This window comes from Anopheles marshallii, chromosome 2 (assembly GCF_943734725.1).
Source record: "Anopheles marshallii chromosome 2, idAnoMarsDA_429_01, whole genome shotgun sequence".
NCBI lineage: Eukaryota > Metazoa > Arthropoda > Insecta > Diptera > Culicidae > Anopheles > Anopheles marshallii.
In genome coordinates this window covers 68,560,701-68,582,778 of record NC_071326.1, presented here as the reverse complement: position 1 = coordinate 68,582,778, position 22,078 = coordinate 68,560,701, and the positions used below count along the sequence as shown (strand labels likewise).

The 22,078-nt window shown below is 48.0% G+C and overlaps 1 protein-coding gene across 1 annotated transcript; it reads right to left on the bottom strand.

The window, feature by feature from the left end:
- Nucleotides 1-1,512: 1,512 nt before the first annotated feature.
- Nucleotides 1,513-10,538, bottom strand: LOC128718836 (tyrosine-protein kinase receptor). The gene is made up of 13 exons (XM_053812452.1): nt 9,483-10,538; nt 6,418-7,029; nt 6,261-6,342; nt 5,865-6,184; nt 5,426-5,780; nt 5,182-5,347; nt 4,821-5,115; nt 4,141-4,741; nt 3,978-4,076; nt 3,695-3,902; nt 3,413-3,628; nt 3,259-3,328; nt 1,513-3,195 (listed from the first exon to the last, which is right to left on the bottom strand). Exons 1-13 carry the CDS (start codon nt 10,536-10,538, stop codon nt 1,513-1,515), a joined length of 5,763 nt encoding a protein of 1,920 aa, XP_053668427.1.
- Nucleotides 10,539-22,078: the final 11,540 nt, after the last annotated feature.

Below are 22,078 nucleotides of genomic sequence, written 5' to 3'. Positions count from 1 at the left end.
GCAACGCTTAATTCTTTTACATCCGCCATGATCGCACTTGTTGAAACAAACAGATGTAACAATCTTAACATGAGTTAATGGTTTTTTTTTTTGTTTCGTGGCAAACGAAAATCGCACAAAACAATAGGAGCGTGTTACTTGTTGTTCGCTAGTTCCATCACAACCCGTCTGCGTCTGCTGTAACGCAACAGCTTACTTGTTACGCTTGTAAGCGAGACGTATCTTTTGAGCAACTCGTTTTTCTTTATTTTGTCCGAGAGTGTGTGTGTGTGTGTTTTTTAAAATAATCTACTTTTTTCAATTTTTACTATCACAACTAAAGGAAAAATTGGAGATCTTTTAGTGAAAATAGAAGAAGGAAAGTTTTTTAACGCAAGTTATTCATCCAGGAAAGCCAATACAAATGCTTAAAAATGCCAACACACACTAATCAGTATGTGACTTCGATAAACAAATCAACAGTGCACTGAAAAATTCAATCCCAATCCCCCGGTTTATCTGCCATCTGTCAGAGGCTTCTTGGTGTGAATTAGTCGTTGTTAAAACAGGGAATAAGCTCGCCCCTAGCTAATGCGATAAAGTACCGCACCGACGCACTGTAACTACCAACTTTATTATCGCAATGTTTGCGAACCCCAGCACTCTTTTTTTTTTGACAAATTGTAGAAATCATTGGCCGTGCGCGGTAGTGTTAAACACCACCATTACCACCGCAAAAAGACGCCATCTGTCAAAAAACCCGTTTTCAAAGTGTTTCAGTGTGGTATTAGTAGGTATAACGCAACCACGGCCCAACTACTTTGACACTCAGTTGAGTATCACACTTTGACATTTTGCTTTGTTTGCCATTTAGGCATCATTCATTTCCATGTGTGTATGTTTTTTTTGCGTGTATAACAAGCTGTTGAGTTATTTCTACACTTGCTGTCATTTTTTTAGACATTTACTAGTACGGGGTTTCACTTGCGGACTGTATTTGTTTTTAACTTGTGTATGTGTGTGTGTTATTTTTATATGTTCCACTCGGTGGACTAATTCGGACAAAGAAACGTGATTTCTTTTGTTTAACATCAATTGTGTTTTGTTTTGCCGGTTGTCACTGTATTCCGAACAAAACTCGATCTCGCTCGTTTTCTTTGTTTGGTAGCGTTTTTATATAAATATATTCTAACCTTTTGTTTGTTTTTGTTCGTTCTATCAACCGCGTCTAATGTTACGCCAATATGTTTATGTACAAATAATGCATTTTGTATAATCGTGGTATTTTATGTGTGTGTGTGTGATTTCATTTCTTTATATAGTTAGTACATATGTATATATATATATATATATTGATTTTCGTTACGAAATACTTTTTCAAATTAGTGGCCAATGGATGTCCACCAATGATACTTTATATAGGTGTGGATGTGTGTTTCTTTAGTGTCCTGTACACGGACATGCCCTCGCATGTCGGTGACTTATCGTAAAAATTATGCTTGCAAACAGTTCCTGCACCTCATCGAAACCCTTTTAACAGCTGATCTCGGAATGATTTTCCGGGCTGATGTAACGCTCGCTGAACGTTTGGATCGTAAATGGTGCCGCCTGCCGGGAAGGATCCGGACCGGCACCGACCGATCCCTTCTCGACGCCACCATTACCGCCATTACCACCGTGGCCATGGCCATGGTGACCGTTCGTGTTGTGGTTGGCACCATTGCCACCGCCGTTACTACCACCAACGCCACCATTGCCGGTCGGACCGTTACTGTATCCGGTTAGGCCCGTCATCACGATGCCACCAGTGCCGGTGAGCTTATCCACGATAACGCCATGATCGCCATGGTTGTTATTGTTGTTGTTATTGTGGTTGGTATGGCTGTGGTTGGCTCCATTTCCGTTGGCGTTGCTCATCATGCGGATGTTCGCGTACGATGTGCCGACCACGTGGTTCTGCTGCATACTAAGCGCGGCCGGATCGAGCGTTATTGGTGGCGGTATGCTACTGAGCAACTTCGCCGTCTCCATCGGTGACTCCACCATCGGCGGACCATGGCTGTGACCGTTGCCGTTCGTCATCGGACCGCCATTGGTTGGTCCCGGTGGTGGCCCATCCCCAAGCTCACCGATCACCGGATTGCTGAACGAGATGGGGGGTTGTATGGCCGTCGGTGTCTGTTGCGGTGTATCTAGCGAAATGAGCTTATCGGCAACATCGGGTACAGGTGGTACCATCGACGGACCGTTTGGTGGAAGGACTGCTTCGGCCGGATCGAGTACCGGCGGTGGTGGAAGTGGAACCCCGGCCGGGCATGCCTGTCCCGGGTGCTTACGAATGAAGGACGTTTCCCAGCAGGCGCCATCGGTGACGGTCGTGAGTGGTTGTTGCTGGGGTGCGCCATGCCCTACCAGCGCGTTCGACACCATCACCGTGTGACCGTTGACGATACGCGGTGAGGCGTTCTTCGGTGGCGTACACGTCATCAGCGTGTCGGGAATAGTGACACCGGTCGCTTCACTCAGCAAACGCTCCGCAACGGAACGCGGACCCGGCAGCGGTATGAGATAGTCGGAGGAGTTGGGCACCTGCAGACAGAAGTCATCGTTACCGGGTGGACGCATTATCGTCGTATCGCGCTCGTTTGACGGTGGTCGGAAAAAGCTCGGCAACGGGGCATTCATCACTTCCGGGTCTTGCGTGCAGGTTGTTAACCGCTCGAGCAGATTCGAGAAGGATGGCCGCTCCTCCGGTGTTGGATTCCAACAGTCGGCCATGATGCGGTACACGGCCATCGGGCAACCTTGCGGTGCATCGAGTCGTCCACCGCCCGTCACCAACTGCATCACATCACGGTTGGGTAAACCGGTGTAGGGCATCAGACCGAGGCTGAACACTTCCCACAGCAGCACCCCAAAGGACCAGACGTCTGTCTTCGAAGTGAAGATGCCATCGAGGAACGCTTCTGGTGGCATCCACTTGATCGGGAGCATCGCTTTACCACCCTTGCGGTAGTAGTCAGAGCGGTAGATGTCGCGGGCCATACCAAAGTCAGCAATCTTCACCACGCGGCCAGGACCTTTGCTGCTGAGCAGACAGTTCCGGGCGGCTATGTCACGGTGTATGAAACGCTTGCTTTCCATGTACCGACAGCCCTTGGCTACGTCTAGCGCACAGAAGATCAGATCTTTCATCGTGAGCGGTGATGGACGTTCCTGGAGAATATGAAACCATGTTAGCATCTGTCCGAATCGGAAGTCCATGCCACAAGTACATACCGGCTTATTACGACCCTCCCGGAGGAAGTTCTTCAGATCACCTCCGGCCAAAAGTTCGAGCACAATGAACCTGTGGGAATGATTAAGGACACATCGAACAACCGATAAACAACCTGCTTCACTAGAGGTGGCATAGTAGACCAGAATATCTTACCGTGGATGACGATCGAAACAGACACCTATCAGATGTACAATGTTTGGATGATTGAACTTTGCCATAATGGCCGCCTCCATCAAGAAGTCAGACTCCGCCTGACCAGTGGACATTTCTGGCAATGTCTTTACTGCCACCGGCATCTCCACCGCGTCACCATCCCGATGACGGTAGAGACCTTGGTACACCTCACCGAAAGCACCCTGTCCAAGTGCCCTGGAAGATAGGGAAGCGCGCTCATTGAGTTACTGATGTCCACGCAGCTAGCGACGGTATACTTACTTCACCAAGCGCAAACTTTCACGAGCTACCTGTGGCAGACTCTTCACATCCACATTCCCGTTCAGTATGCCATCACAACCATAGTTCGGATTGAAGTTGGTCAGTGCCGAATCATCGGCCGTACTGCGCAGCCGGCTCAGCTGCAGGTCCTGTTCCAGCAGCATCTTATGGCGCAGAGCTGCCTGACGCTTTCTTTGGTAACGATTATCTGCGGGGGATAGAGTTAGACATTAGTGTCTCTGCACTCCGTCTCGTTGCGTGAGGAAGTTCTGCATGAACTTACAAAGTATCAGTATAAGACTGGCCAGTGCGGCACAGAGTACAAGCACGACGACGACAAAGAACATAATTAGGTACTTCATTTCCACCGTTTCCGTGGGCACTGGAAGGAAGGCGAGAAATCAAATTAGATCTTAACTGCGAGACGATTGAGGTGCAACACTCACATTCACACGCTGTATAATTATCTGGCTTTAGTGTCCACCCGTCGGGACAGATGCAACCCACGGTCGCCCGGTACTCGTCCAGGGCCACACACCGGTAATCGCATCCACATCCCTGTATGGCAGGAATGATCAGTACTGCTCCATGACCACCGTTCGCGCCAGAGAACTCCATCGACAGTTCTGGCACATTGCGCTTGGATGCCATGAAGGACGAGCCGCCTTCGCCGTTGGTGGAGTTAATCATCGTATCGCCACCGGAGTATCCACCGCCACCACCACCAGTATCACATCCGCCACCACCACCACCAAACCCACCCTGCCCATGGGTGCCACGCGGTGTATAGCATGGCATGCCACCACGGCCACCCTCCAGTAGCGACGCACCGTAGTGCGCTTGTAGTCCCATGTCGGCCTGCGCACGCCAACCACCTCCCGGTCCGGCTTGCCGGTTGGGTTCGCCATGTGCAGTACCCGAGACGTCCTTCTTGAACGACAGATACTTTTTGCCATGCTGAATATCATCGTCCAGGTAACGACCAACACCGAGTCCACCTCCACCACCGGCCACCAGCAATGGGACTGCTGTGTTGGCAGAGTTCAACTGGTCCAACGAATAGATAGAGCATTGCTATAAACACACCGCCGACATGATGCTGACATGTTTGTGGGTTAAAACTTACCAAAAACACGTATGTTCCACCACCGCCTCCGCCAGCACCTTCCTCGATGATCGTGTTCTTCACCTGCTGGGTCTTCGAGTGCATCCACGTGTCCATGTTGAGCTGCTTGTTGCGCATCTCGCACGACTCGTCCCGATAGCCCATCGATTTGATACACGCATGCTCTCCACTCTGTCCCACCAGGATGTATATTTCCTCGTCCTTGTGCAGTTCCAACACACTCAGCACCATCGCACCGCGTGACGAACCCACTCCACCGGATCCAAGCCCACCACCAGCGCCTTTCGCAATAATGCTGTTTGCAATTGAAAGACATAAGGTCAGAAGCGTGACCGGTGCGATAAGCGATGTCCTCACTTACGTGTAGTAACCCTCGTTCGGTACCTTCCAGGCCTGGATTCCCTTGAATGGATGACTGTCAATGACGTGCACCGCACTGAACGCTTCTGTATTGTTGTACGACGACAGACAATCGGCCGGTGTAGGGCCATACTGTCCCTTTGCACCGCAGGTGTTGAGTTCCAGGACTGTAAGAAAAAAAATCCCCGAGAAGTCATTTAAACAACCCTTCTCCAAACTTCCAACCTGCTCCATCTATAACCTACATGATTTTCCAGCAAAATCTTTGTGCGGCTGCTTGGCACCGCCTATCCGTGGATCCCAGTAGTTGTACCCCTGCAGATGTTCCGCCGGTATGTTCAAACCGAAGCACTCCGGGCTGAGCGAAAAATCGTCGATCGCCACATCGGAGAAGATGCGCATGCCCATGCGGGCCTCGAACTGCAGGTAGTACTTTGTCGTAATGTTCGGTAGGATGATGTCCACCCGCACCCAATCTTCGCCGAGATTCTTCGAGCTCCACCAGAGCGTGGTGGTGAAGTTTTCCTTCTCGCGGATCTCCACACTGGACAGATTGATGCTGCCCGGGTTCATGCCGTACTGGTGGACGTAGAATCGGACCTGTTGGAAGTGGAATCGTAGCAGCATTTAGTGTGCAGTACACTACCATCGTTCACCACAGCCGGCTCATTTCGGGTAACTCACCACGCAGGAGTTCCGATACGGTGAGCTCGCATTCGTGTGTACCAGCGGTGGCGGGTTAAAGACGACACTGTTCATGATCGCGTTACTGGCCAATCCAACCAGCGTCTTCTTCTCGCTATCGTTCGCATGCTGGTTCATGTTGACGAACATGTAGTACCCGGTTACGTTCGAGTTCTCGTGCGTGTGATCCATATCCGGGCCCGTCTTCTCTGTCGGTGTTGGACCAGTGTGCCGTGCCCAGGAAAGGATAACGTTGCCATAGTTTTGCCACCCACACCAACCAGTCTCGAAGTCACAGCGACCACCGAATGGAATTTTATCTGCGGAAAGGTGAAGAAGAAAGTGCCACCTTCAGTGTCATTTGTACATTCAAAGCTCACCATCCAGGGCTCTTACCGCAATTTAAGGTCTCGTCTTCACTATCATCACAATCTACTGTGATGTCACAGATCTTTGGTGTTTTGATGCACACGGGTACCTGAAAGTATTTTTTAAGTTGGTAGTTAATCGATCGCTTTAAAACAACCACACCTTCGCTCCGTGTCGCTCATACCTTGCTGGCCGTGCACTGCACCTGCGAGTAGCTACAGTTGTTGGTGCTGATCGAGTCCGGGAAACATTGCACCATCCGGAGATTATCGATGCTAACGTGTCCACGCGCCTGTCCACCGATCTTGTTCGGCACCACCTCAAACAGCACCTTGAAGTCCTTCGAGATGCGATCGATGCGGAACGTATTCATCTGCCAGCGGCGCAGATCGTTGCCCATGATTTCTGCCGGTACCCAGCTCGATTCCTGGTTACCGATCGTCTCGATCACGATGCGTATGCTACCGTGATGCATCGCGCTCTGGTGCGTGAACACCTCCAGGTAGCAGTTTTCCTTCGTCGCACCAAACACGGGCGAGGTGAGTATTTGCGGTTGGCTATCCTGCGTCAGCCGCAGATGCAGAAAGTGTCCGTTGGCATTATGGGCCGGATCGGCACCCGGGCCCGGCATCAGCCCGGTACGGTTGGATTCGGTTAGATTCATGCCGGTCACCACCTGGAACCCGTGCTGGTCGGTTTCGTCCCACGTCCACGCACATTCCGTCTCGAAGTTACACTTCATGCCCAGTATCTCGTCCATCTCGGAGCCCTGATCTGGGACGGAGTTGTGGTATCGCTGCCGGGAGTAAAACAGACAGTGCAGATGTAGACATTGCATTTGCGTTGCACGAAAGAAAACGACCAGCACAATATTTTTGCCACGAAACCTATCCGATTGCTGACATATCCTTGTGCCAGTCTGTTTTGGTTGCCGCTGCTCTGCGGTTACGCTATATTTAGCCACCATCCATCCAATTTCCTATGCTCCAGCAGATGACCACTTCTTCGTTCCCTCGTAGCGGCCCAACCACAGCCACGCCCACGTCTGGGAAGATACAGTGCGGCTTTCCAACTATTCACCTTCGACCCAGACGTTCAAACGCTGGAAGCAATGTGCTCATCCAGCTCAACACCTTCGTGATCCGCCACGGCCATACACCAGCGGTGCAGAGGCCGTGAGAAATCTATTTTCGATTGGGATTACGAAAATAAAGGACCTTCGTTTCGTCCGTTCGCCAACTCCTCGGCGTGCGTTGGGCAATCAAAAAAAAAAACCATCCTTGATGCACATTCGTGGCTGACGTTGAACCGAGCAGCTCTTGATCAACGGCCAATAGAATACGGTCACTTGTCTTGGTCACATCACCGCGGCTGGGCGGTGAAGTGTGAAACGTTAATTATTCCAGCAACTCAATCACACTGTTAGCAGAAGGACTTGGCCTTCCACTGACGGTTGCTATATTGGGATGCAACAGATCAGTCCTGTTTCGTTCGTGGCAACCATACTTTATGATTGATGATTAATGGCAGTAATAACAAAGAAATTATACCATGTTTGGTGCTTTGCACTCTCCATTTTACTTTAAACATGCTATAATTCTTGTATTTCTCGCATGAATACTAAGTTTCAACCTGTCAAACGTTTGTTTACATACAAACTAATGTCGCCGCCGTTACGGCAACCGACGTAACGAGGGTCCATACGGTGTATGTCGACTAAGTCGACATTTTGAAAACCGCAATCATGGTGACGGTCGGGACCAACTCGCGTTATAAATAGCAACGAGCAACACGTCCATCGGTTTTGGTGTTCTATTTTTGAGATCGCTGGAAGTAATTTATTTGTGTGGTTTTGTTTTTGACGTTACACGATCCAAACGTTCGTTATCTTTTTGTTCTAGCCGTTCAACAGTGGAATAATTTATGCTGGGAACGAAGCAATAAAACTTAGTGTAACTTGCTTTTATAATATTTCTCGTTAGATAAAGTCACTGTCGCTCAAGACTTCTTGAACAGTGACGGCTTTGTGCCCAGGTTATACGTTTTACCAGGTCATACCAAAGCAAATCTTGAAATACTTTCGCCGAACAGGTGAACACTAATAATCATCCATGAAGATAAAACTTCTGAAGTCAATCTTCTAAGTACAGCCCTGCTCATAGTAGCTCGAGGTACATGAAGTACCAAAAAATTGTACTCTATTTCCAGAACATCCTCTCACCCTTCTCAATATATTAGTTTTGATTGGGAATGATTGATTCCACTCGAGTTACAGTTGTACGGCGCTAATTAGATCAAATCTACCCTATTGGTGTTTAGAGACTGGAATCACCGCCATTGCACAGTGGGCAGTGACCGGGCGAAAACTATCAAAACTCAATATCGTTTTTTTTTTGCAAAACCAAAGACAGCTTTCAAAACTAGAAGGTAAAATTAAGAAATTCCCAAATTAAAACATTTTTGGGTCTTCTAGTTTGCTAGGTACGAGCGTTCAAAGTTGGATATTTCGAAAAAAAAATGACAAAACTCGATTGAACAAAAGCATCGAATTCAAACTGTTATATCCAAAAAAGTTATAGTAATATTTTTAAGTTTGACACTTCTATGGAAAAGTTTTTTTTATATTTTCTTTATGTTTAGCTAGTTTTTCGAAGTATTCAATCATTATTATTCTGAACATCGCTGATTACATGAAAAAGTGGTTCTTTTATAATTAGATTTTCGTTTTGGACATGATGCCATTTTTAATTTTTTTCAAAACTGCGAACCTTCAATTATTGTAGATAGTCCTATATTTCCTCCAACTTTCGTAGAAGAAATCTTCACACAAATCGTTCGTACATCGCTTTTATTTATTCCTTAAAATTTTTAAGTAAATTGCAAAAAAACGACACTCGATATACTGTAAAAGGTTACAGTATAGAGTAGTTGAGGTTCGCTAGGATTCTAAGACCTAGCCATTCAACCGCGATGTAAATAAATGGGTCAATTTCCCATTAACATATGCTTCGGAAGTGCCTTCTTGCAGAAGAAATCAGAAAGATGTTGTGAAATATTTTTAAACATAAAATTTTTTGCCCGCCATTTGTCCTGAACTGCCCACTGTGCATTGTGAAACTAATCGCGCAACAATCGAGGAACAAACCTCAATCATGTTCATGGCACATCCATCCCGGCCGGTGTTAAGTGCCCTACCAGTGTTCTGTGAATTAAGCGTTTGATTTGATGAGAGTGCATCCGCATGCTTACCTCCTCGTTGTAACGCGCCCGTAACGTCCTTAGTGGGTCGTCACCCTGGCGGCTGTAGGACGAACCGGACGTGAAGTAGCCGGGCGATTGCATGAGCACCCCAAGGCCACGGCCCGGATCGGATCGACCACGGTTGCCGTAATCGGCCGCACCCCGTCCACCCTGCTGCCCGGTACCTCCACGCGCGTCCGTTCCCTCTGCCGCTCCACCACCTCCACCAGCGCCCTGTTCACCGGCGTTCTCCTGCCCGTACGCGTCCGCACCCGCGTGGTGCACGGTTTGGCCACGGCGGTGCGTGGTCGAACCGTACGAAATGGGCTCACCGCCCGTTTCCAGCCCGTTCATGTTGGTGGAGATCTTGTTCATCTTGCGCAGCATGTTGATCGAGGACGTTTTCCGCCCGCGTCCCGGTCGGGCCGGATTAAAGCGTCGCCCGTTCTGGGGCTCGGTCGTCTTCGAGCCACCCTGCGTGGTGGCGGGTGTCGGGAAGTAGGGATTGATCAGCCGGCTGCCCGGTTGCCGGGACCCGATCGGGGCCCCATCGTGGCCCCCGTTCCGGCTCGCACCGGCATTGATTTCGTTCGGCTGTGGAAAGGCACCGTGCCCAACGGCGCCCCCACCACCGCTGCCGTACCCCCCAACGCCACCGTGCTCGTGATGGTGCTCGTGCTCATCGTGCTCGTGCTCCTCCATATCGGCGCTGTCGTCCTCCAGCGAATCCTCGAACCCGGACGCGGACGCGGGAAACATGGAGCGTGGTGGCTCGGTCGAGGTGGTACTGGTCGTCAGCACCGGGTGGACGTTGATGACGCCGGACGAGTTGTGGGACGCACCGAAGGTGGAATTGCCGAGCGGGCGCTGTCCGTGCACCGTCGGTGCAAAGCCCAACCAAAGGCCAACCGTCAGGCACGTCCCCAGCAGCAGCACGTTCGACCGTAACCGCACACTACGCCGTACACTCACGGGCGCCATCTTGCGCAGCGCACACGCTGCCAGTCTACACCGCCCGCTAAACTCACTGTGCGGCAGGTTGTTTGTTGTTCTTCGAATTTCCATCCCGTTTTACACCTTTAAAACAACAACAACCACGGGTGAAAGATGAAACTTTCGTGTCTTTTTTTTCTTCTTCTTGTTTTGCGTATTTTCTCTCCCCTCTTTCCCTGTCACAACTCACTCACACACACGCACACAAACAGAACGCGTACGGCACACCAATTAGCCGACACGTTCCGCTACGATTTGGCGTTTGCTGCCCATTGCGCTAGATGCAGCATCCGTTTTCGCGTAAATCGGCGTAATAAACACACGACACCAGGAAGCTTTTCTCACTCATCGTGCCTGCCCGATGCGCTCTTTCTCACGCGTCCGGACGAGCGCCGCCTCACCACAGTGCGCCTGTGTTTCCCTTCGCGAGCAAACAACACCGTACGACCTTCGGGCTTTCGGCTGCGTACGTGCAACCAGGGCTGCGTACCAGGGGCTGCGTGCGTTCACTAGCAAACTCAACACTACACACCCCGGAATTGAATTTACGTCGCTTTTAGTGGCGGGACACACTTTGCTTGTAGCGTTTGTTTTTTTCTTCTTACAATACTCCGTTCTTACTTGCAGCTTATCAGCACAACATTCGATGGAAAGTTGAGTGGGAATGGATCGGCCCGCACTGATCGGCACGTTCCCGATGGGTCAACGGTGTTACGAAATATCGCACCATGCGCCTTCCAATTTCCCAGCCGTCCGTCGTTTTCCGCACGGGGGAAAAGCTTTGCACGTACAGTGTCAATCCATGGCGCGTTGCAAGAGTACCAGAGAACAAGGCGACTTTAAGCTGAAAGCGTACACCGTACCGGAGATGACGCAGGGTAGGAAAAGCCATGTAAAACGCAGGTTTGGTGCACGAAGAGTGCCGTACAGTTTTCACAGCGCCCTGCGCTTTCGCATTCACACTCACGCGCTGCACGTCACACTTAAGCAGGGACCACTGTTACCGTGCCCACCGGCCATTGGATCGTCCCGACGGCCATTTTTACTGTCGCGCGTACCGTTCCGACAGCATCCGTGCCGCACCATCGCGCAAGTGTGAGTGAAAAACAAACAAACAATCACGAAAGTAACAAAAAAAACAACGCAACTCAACCCTCGGGGCTTTGCGTTATCGTTTCATCGGGGCAGCACATCGAAGGGATGGTGCAGGGTTTCCCGCTGCCCACGGCACCGTACCAGCCGCAAGCAGAAACATCCCTGTTTGCGTGTGTGTGCTTTGCTTCGTTTTTTTGCCACTCCGGTTGCACTTGGAGTTTGGAGCCACCTTTTTCCCGGTAGAATCGCACACACACACACACACCTGCACACAATCACACACAGCCACGCACGCACAGCTCACATCACCGTGCGGCCCGATGTTCACTTACACGCACCAGGGTAAAAGCTCTTTCCTCTCGAGACAAACACAACCACACGCACACAGTCACGCGCGTGTCTACACAGCGTGGGAAGGGAACAAAAAAAAACACGCACACCACTACACGACGCTATTCCTGTAAAGTTTTGGGAATAGAAAACAGGCGACTTAGCTGTAGAAATTTATATCACTGTTAAATGTGCTATAATGAACAATTTATAGTAAGCAAACGTTGGCTAAGTAAGGGGGAGTGCATCCCATCTTTGCTGCCATCTTTCTTTTTGGCTCGCAGCAGTTGCAAGGACGTCGGACGGGTGTTCGAAGCAGGTTTTGTACTCCTGCCCTCAAACTGTTCTGTTGCACGGTGATGAACAGCCACACAAACATAAGCACACACACACACACACACCCATGCACATGGCCACTGAGTGTAGTGAAGGAAGAACGCTTCAAGGCATAATTTTACATCCGAGCAGGCGGTTTTGTCCTTTTTTCTACCTTTTCTCCCCACCAGCCGGCTAAGGGGGAGGGGGAAGGATGATTTAAAAGCATAAGGAAAGATAGATGATGGGGCCCGCACACTACAGGACAGCGCCTACTACGATGCCACGACGGTTTGCCGTGTGGTGCGAGCGAGTCAGCATGCAACGGGGGCGATTTTTCACTTCCAGGCTCCATTCATTTGGAAAAATCAGTTTGCTGCACGTACGCACACACGTTCACGCCCTGGTTGTGTGTGACGGCGGGCCCGAAGGGAGATGAAAATGCGGAAGGAAGGAATGGGAGGGGGCTGAGGAGGGGATGAACCGAATTTAATCCTTTCCGAATGGTTTTGTAGGAAAGAGAGACAGAGAGGGTGAGATGTTTCATACCGAAACCTCCACTTTGCAGTGTCCTGCTAATTTTGTTTTTCCTTCCTCCCCTCTTTTTTCTGTTTTGTTTTTCCTCCACACACGGTTAAAGCATTGGGGCAAAAAAAAAACCCTGGGCGAACACACTCACTCACTGTCTACCGAAAATTTCAACCTTCGAAAACAGGGCGTACGCCGCACGGTACTTGCACGTAGCCACACACACACTTACGCAGACACACAGACACACGTTCACTGCCACACGTAATGGCTGCTTCACATTTTCTGTGTTACACCAAATTAAAAGATGGGATGCTGTATTTTCTCTGATTCCCCTCCCCCTCCCCTCTCAGTTTTCCTTCTCGTACACATTTTCCACCCTTGTCGCTTTTCACGCATTTTCCTTACGAAGCCCCTTTTTCACTTTTCCCAGCGAGGGGTGAAAGATACCTTACGGAGAGGTGTTTTTTTTTTTTGGTTCGCTGGCTGCACTTTGCTTCGGTTGCTTCGTTTCCTGCTGCGTCACACGCTGCAAAGATGTGGTATTCGTGCCTGGACGGTGTGCGGTCTGGTGCGGCCAGGCAGCACCATTTTATCCACGGGCACAGTTGTGTAGCACTTTGCACCAATCACTGCACAGTTCGCGATAGTCTGCGACAAAACTGCCAGACAACTGCACGCAGGCTGGCAGCTGTCGGAATATTGGTGGTTCGTTGGGGTGCCAAAAAACTTGGGAGGAAAAACTTCACTACAGGGCAACCAGGACCGACATGGCCACTGCACGTCTTCTGTGAGCTTTCGTCGGTGATGGAGTGTTGCTTCTGGGGCCCGTAAGCTTCTCCCGATCTTGTTTAAAACTCGCCGTTTTTTTTAAGGGGAAATTTTTTTTCGAGCCCTTTCTCTCACTCTCTCTCCCGTTCTCACGAGAATGGAAGATGAGTTGCGTTGGGATGGATTTCTGCTCCGTTTTTTTCTGTACTTCTCCCAGGACGATAGGCAGATCCTTTGCTCTGTGCGTTACACCGTTTTTTTTGTGCTCAGTGTTTGCAATCGTGAATCGGTAATGGGTCGGTGAGAGAAAGAGAGAGAGACCGAACCAAAGAAATAGATGCACGGAGAACTCCATTTTGAAAACTCAAGTTTTTTTTATTCCTTATGGGAGCGCACAGTAGAGCACACGAAAGGGTGCGGGTTTATTGGAGAGCAAGCAAACTTTCCACCGTACAGCGAAATGCTTGTCGGTGTGTGAGAGATGAACGAGAGTTAAGCGAAGGTAGAGAAATTACCCTTACGGTGAGAGAAAGCTTCGGGAAAAGCTCAACCCCAATCCCAAAGCTTCCCTGTTCTTCACAGCATCCACAGCATCCGTTTCGGTGGGGTTGGAAGAAAAGCTTTCACTCGTGAGTGACCCGTAACCCGGGCACTCACCATTTTTGGCCCGCACACCCGGGGAGGAGTGCCTTGGAATTTGACGGAAAAGTCTCCGCAATTCTTGGAACCAGACGCACACACACATACATACACACAATCATTTCGCCCGCGTACATTGAACCGGAATCGGGGTGGGTGGTGGTAGGGTGAAACGCGCCCTGCAGGACGTGCAGGTACAACGCAAATAAACAGCAAGCGGTACCGAGCTGTCACTCTTGCTGTTCGGCTAATGCAACTCATCGGCTGTGAGTGCGTAAATACCAAAAGTCAGCCTATTGTTGAGTGTTTATGTGTGTGTGTGTGTTTATGAAGTTTTAAAATGCAGTTAAGAGTGCATTATATTCGTACCCCTTGTTTGCCCTGTTACTATCATTGTTTTGCAAGGGGTGGGAGGGAGGTGAACTGAAACACAAATCCAATTGAATTTTACTACCGCGGAAGAACTTTTCCTTCAAAAATGCACGCAGCGGGTTATTTTTGTATTGTTTTTCCTTTTATTTTTCACGTGTAAAAACTGATTCCACATGGAGTTTTTTTCTTTAAAATAGTATTGAGCTTATGATTTAACATTTTTGTAAACATACTTATTTACACTTTTGTAGCCATTTTTGATAAATAATCCACTGGAAAAATACCAGATTGATCCATGCCGATGGAGGCGCATGGTGGATTATACACTTGATACAAGCAAACCATCAGCCCAATTGGGAATTGATTAGATATTGTTCAACCGACCAGTTTTTTTGTTGTTTTTTAAACGATATGTTTTCTCATCAATTTAACAAACCAATGCTGCTCATTATAGCTACAAATTGTATTGTGATAAATAACCGTCACTTATTGCTTCCTCGCATCGATCAGCCGTAGCCGTAACAGCCCATTAGCTGTGCGTTTAATCGTGGCACCTACAAATGAACAACAAATCATTAAGTAAACGGAAGGAAAATAAACAATACGCAACGAGCACGCCATAACAAACTCGGCCGCGCTGAACTTACCGTCGAATGTGCCGAGGTGTCCGCACCGTTAACACCAGGCATAAAGTGGCGCGCACACACCAAATCTGTGTGACAAAAGTGGCGCAAAAAGTGAAAAGTTTTACAAAAACTCCCCCCTCCCTCACTTTTTCAGTAGGTGGCTTATAATACGACCCGGCTAAAAATACGCATTTTCGCTTACTGAAAAAATTTAAATCAACACCCTGATGAGAGATGGTGTCCCGAACGTGTGTTGGTGTTTGTGTGCGCAACATTTGTACGCTCCTGCACGTTGCATTCGCGCTCATTCACGTCACAACCTTTTTTTGTTGTGGGTGGTAGTAAAACAGTATCATTTTATTTTGTTTTTCCAATTTACAGGGGTTGTTGAGTAATGGTTACTGAAAACCAACTAAATTAAAGCGCATTTACATGTGCAAGGGGTTATGTTGAAGCACTTTTTTGGATGCTCACAACAGTAGTACAACATTACTGTACAAATATTTATTATTTGTTTTAATATTACTGTGCCCACCTTTATGAAAAAAACCCTGCAAGTTTTATGATGTTGAACTTTTCAACCGGGAAAAAGGAATATAAATCAGATATGAAACTGTCGAACTATTCCGAAGTGCAGTTTATTCGTCTTATTCTTCCTCTTTGTCGGCACAACAACCTGAAGAGGTTTAAGGCCCGCCATTTCTGGCTTTATTTTTTTTACTATTTTCAATATGACTGGGCGCCTCCATTGTGTGGCGGTTAATGAAAGTGGTCTCCTTTCGAACTGAGACCTCAGGGCCAGCTGACATCTGGCAGTGATAAGCATCACCATCTTATTGGTGTCTGCTGCAGGTGGGCGAGTTGTGCGCCGTCTTTAAAAGTGCGTCAATCCATAATTCCGGCCTTTCTGGCGGACACCTCAACGAAATCACTCCACGCCCTCCTCCTTCCAGAGGGACGATCCAAAGGTATTTAAGAGTTTGTTCAGGTCGTCCGGTGTCATTATCATGACGTGACCAGCGCACCGGAGCCTGGCGAGTCAAATTCGCTGTACAACAATGAGTTTACCGCGGTCGTTTGCGCCTAGTTGCGCAAAGTTTTAAGGTTTTCCCCTTAGATTTAACCTTAGAATTTAGTCTTCCAAGAAATTCTGGTGAAAAAAAATCCCAGAAGAAACTACCACTGAAGCGTTTTTGTTAGGCGATACAATAACTCCTTGAGCTGTAACTTTATTCTTAGGCGATAAGAGCGCCTTAAGCCGCGATGTCTTGGAGGTATTTTAAATTGGCTTTTAGTCGTGTATTTTCGGAAGACCTTGAGCCCTGAGGAAATGCAACACATGCTTGATAGATATAATTTTTGTGCATGTTGATATAAGTTCGCCTTGATGGCCTCAAGACACCGTTCAAGAGACGTCAAATATGTTCCATTTTCATCAACTCATTCAAAATATATGTTTATACTATCTTCCATCGCCATAACATTGAATGGAAAATCTCACTCTATGAACAATATTCTAAGACAGCATTAAACAAGTAGCGAATATTTGTGACCGTTTCTGAAGGCATCATTGGTTTACGGCTCTTTTACGTAGGGGATGCTCACCAAAGGATTGAGCAGGCGGCGGAAAACCTTGGGTAGGAGATTAACGAGGCAACGAGACAAACACCAAGATCGTGGCACCACCGGCCCTGCTAACAGTTCCTAATTCACGCATGGGTGACGTACTAATAGGTGAGCGCCCTTTCAAAGTCGTCCAGAATGTCACCTATCTTGGGTCAAAAGACAGCACCGACAATAACATTGATGTTGAAATACGCACTAGGGTGCTAGCTGCTAACTCTGAGGAAACTTCTGCACTCAAAACACCTGTCCCGACGAACGAAGGTGAAACTATAAAGAGCTTATATAGCTCCAGTATTCACATACGTCTCTGAGACATGGACTCTGTCCAGAAGGATTGTTGGTCCCATAGGTGTGGAAGGATAATGCCCGCTACAATAACGAGCTCCACGAGCTGTACGACGAACTTTCTGTCTTACAGCGGATTAGACTCGCCAGGCTCCGGTGAGCGGATCACGTTATGAGAAAGACACCGGACGACCCAGTCCGTCAAGTCCTGTTAGGTCGTCCTCATGGACAGAGGAGGCGTGTAAGGCCCAAATTAAGATGGAGTGATAGCGTTGATGCGTCCGCCAGAAAGGCCGGGATAATGAATTGCCAGACGAAGGCACTCGGCCGTGAGGAGTTTATAGGACGCCTGCAGCACGCCAAAACCACGAAACGGTCGTAGCGTATGTCGATCTAGAAAATTTCGTTTCAAGAGGTCATAATAGATAGTGTAACAATATATGTCCAATCCCTTTCAAGGTCTTTTAGTTCCCAAAACTGGACGATGGGAATCAATCTACCATTCCCAATCCATTAACATGAAAAAAGCCCCGAAAAATTCTTGTATGTCATCATTCAAAACAGAGCCTAATGGTTATTCAACCGGAATAAATACCGTGGCCCTAAAGGCAAACCGTAATAAATAAATCATACAGCAACCGCGCGTTTTGCTGGCAGCGGAATTGAACAACGATCGCAACGAACCGTCTTGGAGCCAGAACCAGAATGCAGTGGCGGACCCCGCATTCTGCGATGTGTGCGCGGCCGTTGTCAATTAATGCTGAGACAGCGAATTAAATTAGCCGGTCTGGTGTGGCGGACTCCACGGTGATTGGTACAGATTTATTTGTCAATCTGCATCCGCCTTGGCAGGGAAGCATGTCGCTGCACAGTGACATTGTGCCCAGCTTGCCAGCGACGTCACCGGTGCGCAAATGGATGACGACAGTGTTCATTCATAGAAATGTGTTAACCTCACAAATGGCGTTGTTGTTTTTGCGTTTGCTTTTCGTGGTAAATAGTAGAATCAACACTTTTGATTGGAAAATCCTGTTGACCAATTGCCAAGTTTTTGTCCCATTTAACATTTTATATTCGCAGGAGAAAAACAACACCGGGCGCACAGAATGTTCTGCAAAATGAAAGACACTGCTCCACCTGCTGTTGCTAATCCTAAACCACACTTACTACACACCTCAAGATTGAAGATATGAGACAGAGAGAGAGAGAGAGAGAGAAAAGAAAAAAAGGTCCATGAAATTTACAACAGGCCCGACGATCATGTCGCCGACGGGAACGACGTGCGCACGTGACGTACATTTGGCATAATTTCGGCGGACGTTTGTTGGGTGCGCACTGTGTTCTGTTATTTTTATTCTCCACAAATTTGGCCACCGCTCGTCACTCGGGCATGTGTGGGGTTTGGCTGCAGGTTTTTTTTTTATTCTACATTTGCTTTTTGTTGCACATCTTTCACGTGTTTCGGTGTGCGCTTTGTTTTTTTCCCCTTTAAATGAATGATCCACTTCCTGTTTTGCGAACCCGTCTCATCGGGCCCGTTTCATTTCCTTCACTTTGTCACGGTTCGGTTGGTGTCAAGATGTTTCCCATCATGGAACAGATTTATTTCGGCAGAAACACAATTTGCTACCGCTACTGAACGAACTTTTTGGTGTGCAATCAAAAAAAAAACTCACAATACTGTTTGCTCACGGCAAGACGATCCCCCGGTCGGGGTTGGTATTTGAAGCACGATATTTAATATCTTCACGCACTAAGAAGGAACCGACGATCAGGGCCAACCGTTACCACCCGTTCGGCATACCAAGCACAACTGACCGAAACGGCGCAGCCCTCTCGGGGCCCGACCGTTCGGATCAAAACAAACGCACGAAGACGAACATATCCTTGCCCGTGGCGTAAGATCACAGCGTCTCGAACACTAATACAAATTTAGTTCCCCATCGCCAAATAAGACACTGCTCGCGCACACCTCTCCACATCCCGCCGGCAAACTGTTCCCGTCCCCGGGGGTTTGGACACATCGCTTGACAGTGAGCAGCAGCCGGCGGAACGGCAACGTTGATCATCCGCGATCGGCGAGACGGTCTCTCTGTCGCCCTGTCCTGTCACATTCGCCCCCCCCCCCCCCCCCCCCCCCGGTCCAAGCCTTTTTTGTGTCGGCTTATGTGTGGTTGTTAATGTTTATGTATGCCGGCCGTCGTGCCGTGCCCGGTTCTCAATCTTACCGGCGACGACAGAATTCTTACCAGCTTTGGATGGTAGTGGTAGGTAGCCCTTTTTTCCCTTTTCAACGTGTCGTTTTTTTTCTGTTTCTGTGCACTTCCGATTCTAATTTTACTGCACGCGACTTTCGCGCAAAACCTCGACATCTCGGTGCGGCGAGCCATTTTTTTTGCTCCATGTTTTTGTTTTTCGTATACGCCAAAGGAAATCCATGTGTTTCTCTTTACCGAATACAGTGGAAGGCAATGTTTTAGGTGCAGGCAACATAAAATATTTTTATAATAAATAAACAAATTTAATAATGACTGTAGTTACCTGATTCGAACACAAATACATCTAACCTGCTTCCTGAGCGTTCCTAAACGCCTAAAAATATGCAATATGAAGCTTAAATTCCCTCCAACTACTAAAATGGCACATTTATCGTAGAATTAATGTTAAACAAACGTTTTGATTTATGATTATTCTGTTTAGTTTCTGTCCTAAGATAAGGAGTCTAAAGATAAAGAGAGATAAAGAGCTCAAACTTTTAACAAGTCGTTAAACCTTCAGGTTTCCGTGATAGTTTAGTCTTTGATCGTGATAGCTTTCAGGTTCACTTTAGTTTAGGCAGGTTTAGGTAGAGGTAGGTTTTCAAGATGTAGAGGTTAGGTATGATGAAGGTTTATATCCTTGAAATCCATGAATAGACCGGTTACTAGTTACCGAACACATCACTCATTACTTCACTGTTGTAGTAGAGATCATTCCACTACACCTTTTCACCGCACTACATCTGAAGACCTACTACCCCAAAGCCGATGGTTCTGACCTCTGTTCGAAAGAGCTTGAGCACTTCCTGATGGTTGGAGGTTCCTAGCGTTAGTCCTATTTCATTGCAAAGGGTGGTAACCAGTTGTTCCTATTAAAATTTTCATGATGTCCCTTCATTTGTATTCGGTGTGGCTTGTAAAATCCCTCAGGGGAATCTATTCTTCCCAGTTGTTTAGAGTCTCGTTAGAAGCCAAGACAAAAGAGAATAAAAAAGAGAGTTCCGACTTTCGCAATACACACCACACTCTGCTGAAGTTGAAGTGAAGGTGGCTCTACTCCACCAGCCACCAGATCAGGCCGGACATTAAAGTAAACCCGGTGCTCAGGACCTATTGAAGCTCGAATCCGCACGAAGCCGCTTAGTTCGCTATACGAATGATCTGTTTGTGATGCCGACAGTGCTAGACAAAAACAGTATGCATCATTATGACCCACACTGTAACTGTCCTTTCTTTACGCACTGCACTGGTATTGCCCTCAATTAGCGCTTCGCAACATCGGAAGCCGGTACGGTTTCGCTTGAGTTAGCATTAAATCAATTAGCTTAAGCCGGCATCGAGCGTATATATTGTCAAACCGGCAAACGGCCAGATGTGCAGATCTGTTTCCTCCCATCAAATGTGTCGGAAGTGGACGGAATGGGGTGGATCGTAAAACTTGTGCTAGGGGTTGATCTTTTTTGGCGTACAGAAGACGAATTGTATTTGTTTTGTTTGTGGAGATTTTAGCTGGTTAACCAAACGCTACACTCCACTTATAGATTCGATAGCATTCAATCGATGCAATTGAACGTAGTTAATGCGACCTCAAGTGGGGTGCGCCCTCCCCGTTCAGCGCATGGATAAAGATTACAAGCGCCAGAAGTGGCGCAGCCAAGATCTTGAGAGTGGTCAATTTTCCCATCAAGCTCAGTCCCGACAAATTTCGCCCGTCGCGGTGTCTCGTATAATCTGGTTCCCTTCTCCCACCCACCGTCAAGCACACTTCGCATGTCCACAGTCTATTATTGAGCCGCTTTAATCCAGTCGATGAATTTGTCTGCTGGACGGCTGGCCGAGATCGCTTCTCACCAAAGTCCGTGAACGGTGAACAATTTTCTAATCAACTGATTTACACGCCCGCATCTTGCACGAAGGGACACACGTTCGCAATCTCAGCTGGCAATTGCGCAGCGGTACGTGTCCGATGTTTGTTATTTAACGATGCAGGAATAAAACACGATAACCTTTACCAACCGTTTAACCGTACGAACTACAACATCATTTCAGGTTCAAGTCTTGAGCAGTTCTGCAAGTAGTCTTAATGCGGAAAACTATTTCGCTAACGACCGGCAGCTGCGCTAACGATCAACGACACAGCGCAGGAGCTAAAAGTGGATTTTCCTATTTTAGAATCAACCATACGGTTCTTCCAGCGTTGCGTTAAGCATGGCTGGCGGATGCTAAATCACCCCCGACAGTTGTGCGTCGTTTGTCACGGTGCCACCATTTGTGTGACGCCGGAGGCAAATCCATTCCGAAAACACCAGCGCATCATTTCATTCAACAGCCGTTTCTGTAAAGGCATCCATTTGGGGTAAAATTTGGGGGGGGGGGGGGGGGGGGGGACACGTGTTTTCATTCAGCATCGAAGCAGATGAATAGAGAAAACTCTAACCGCAAAAGGTACATGAACTGAAGCGCTGCGTCAAACTGTGGCTAATTACAGTGGATGCAGCTGACGCGCCATGCCCTCTCGAGTAATATCGACAGAGATCTGCAAAAAAAACAAAAACGGCTATATTTAATATACATACACAATTATTAACAAAAAATGCATAATAACAAGGCACGGTGTTTTTATTGTTCGCAACCATATTAAAATCCCTATTTCCTTCATCTCCGATTATTGATAATTATTTGCCCGTTTCTGTTCCGATACTTCTGGTTTCCCGAGAATACATATAAATTCAATATTTAATCACGAATGCATCGAAGGCGTGTTAGG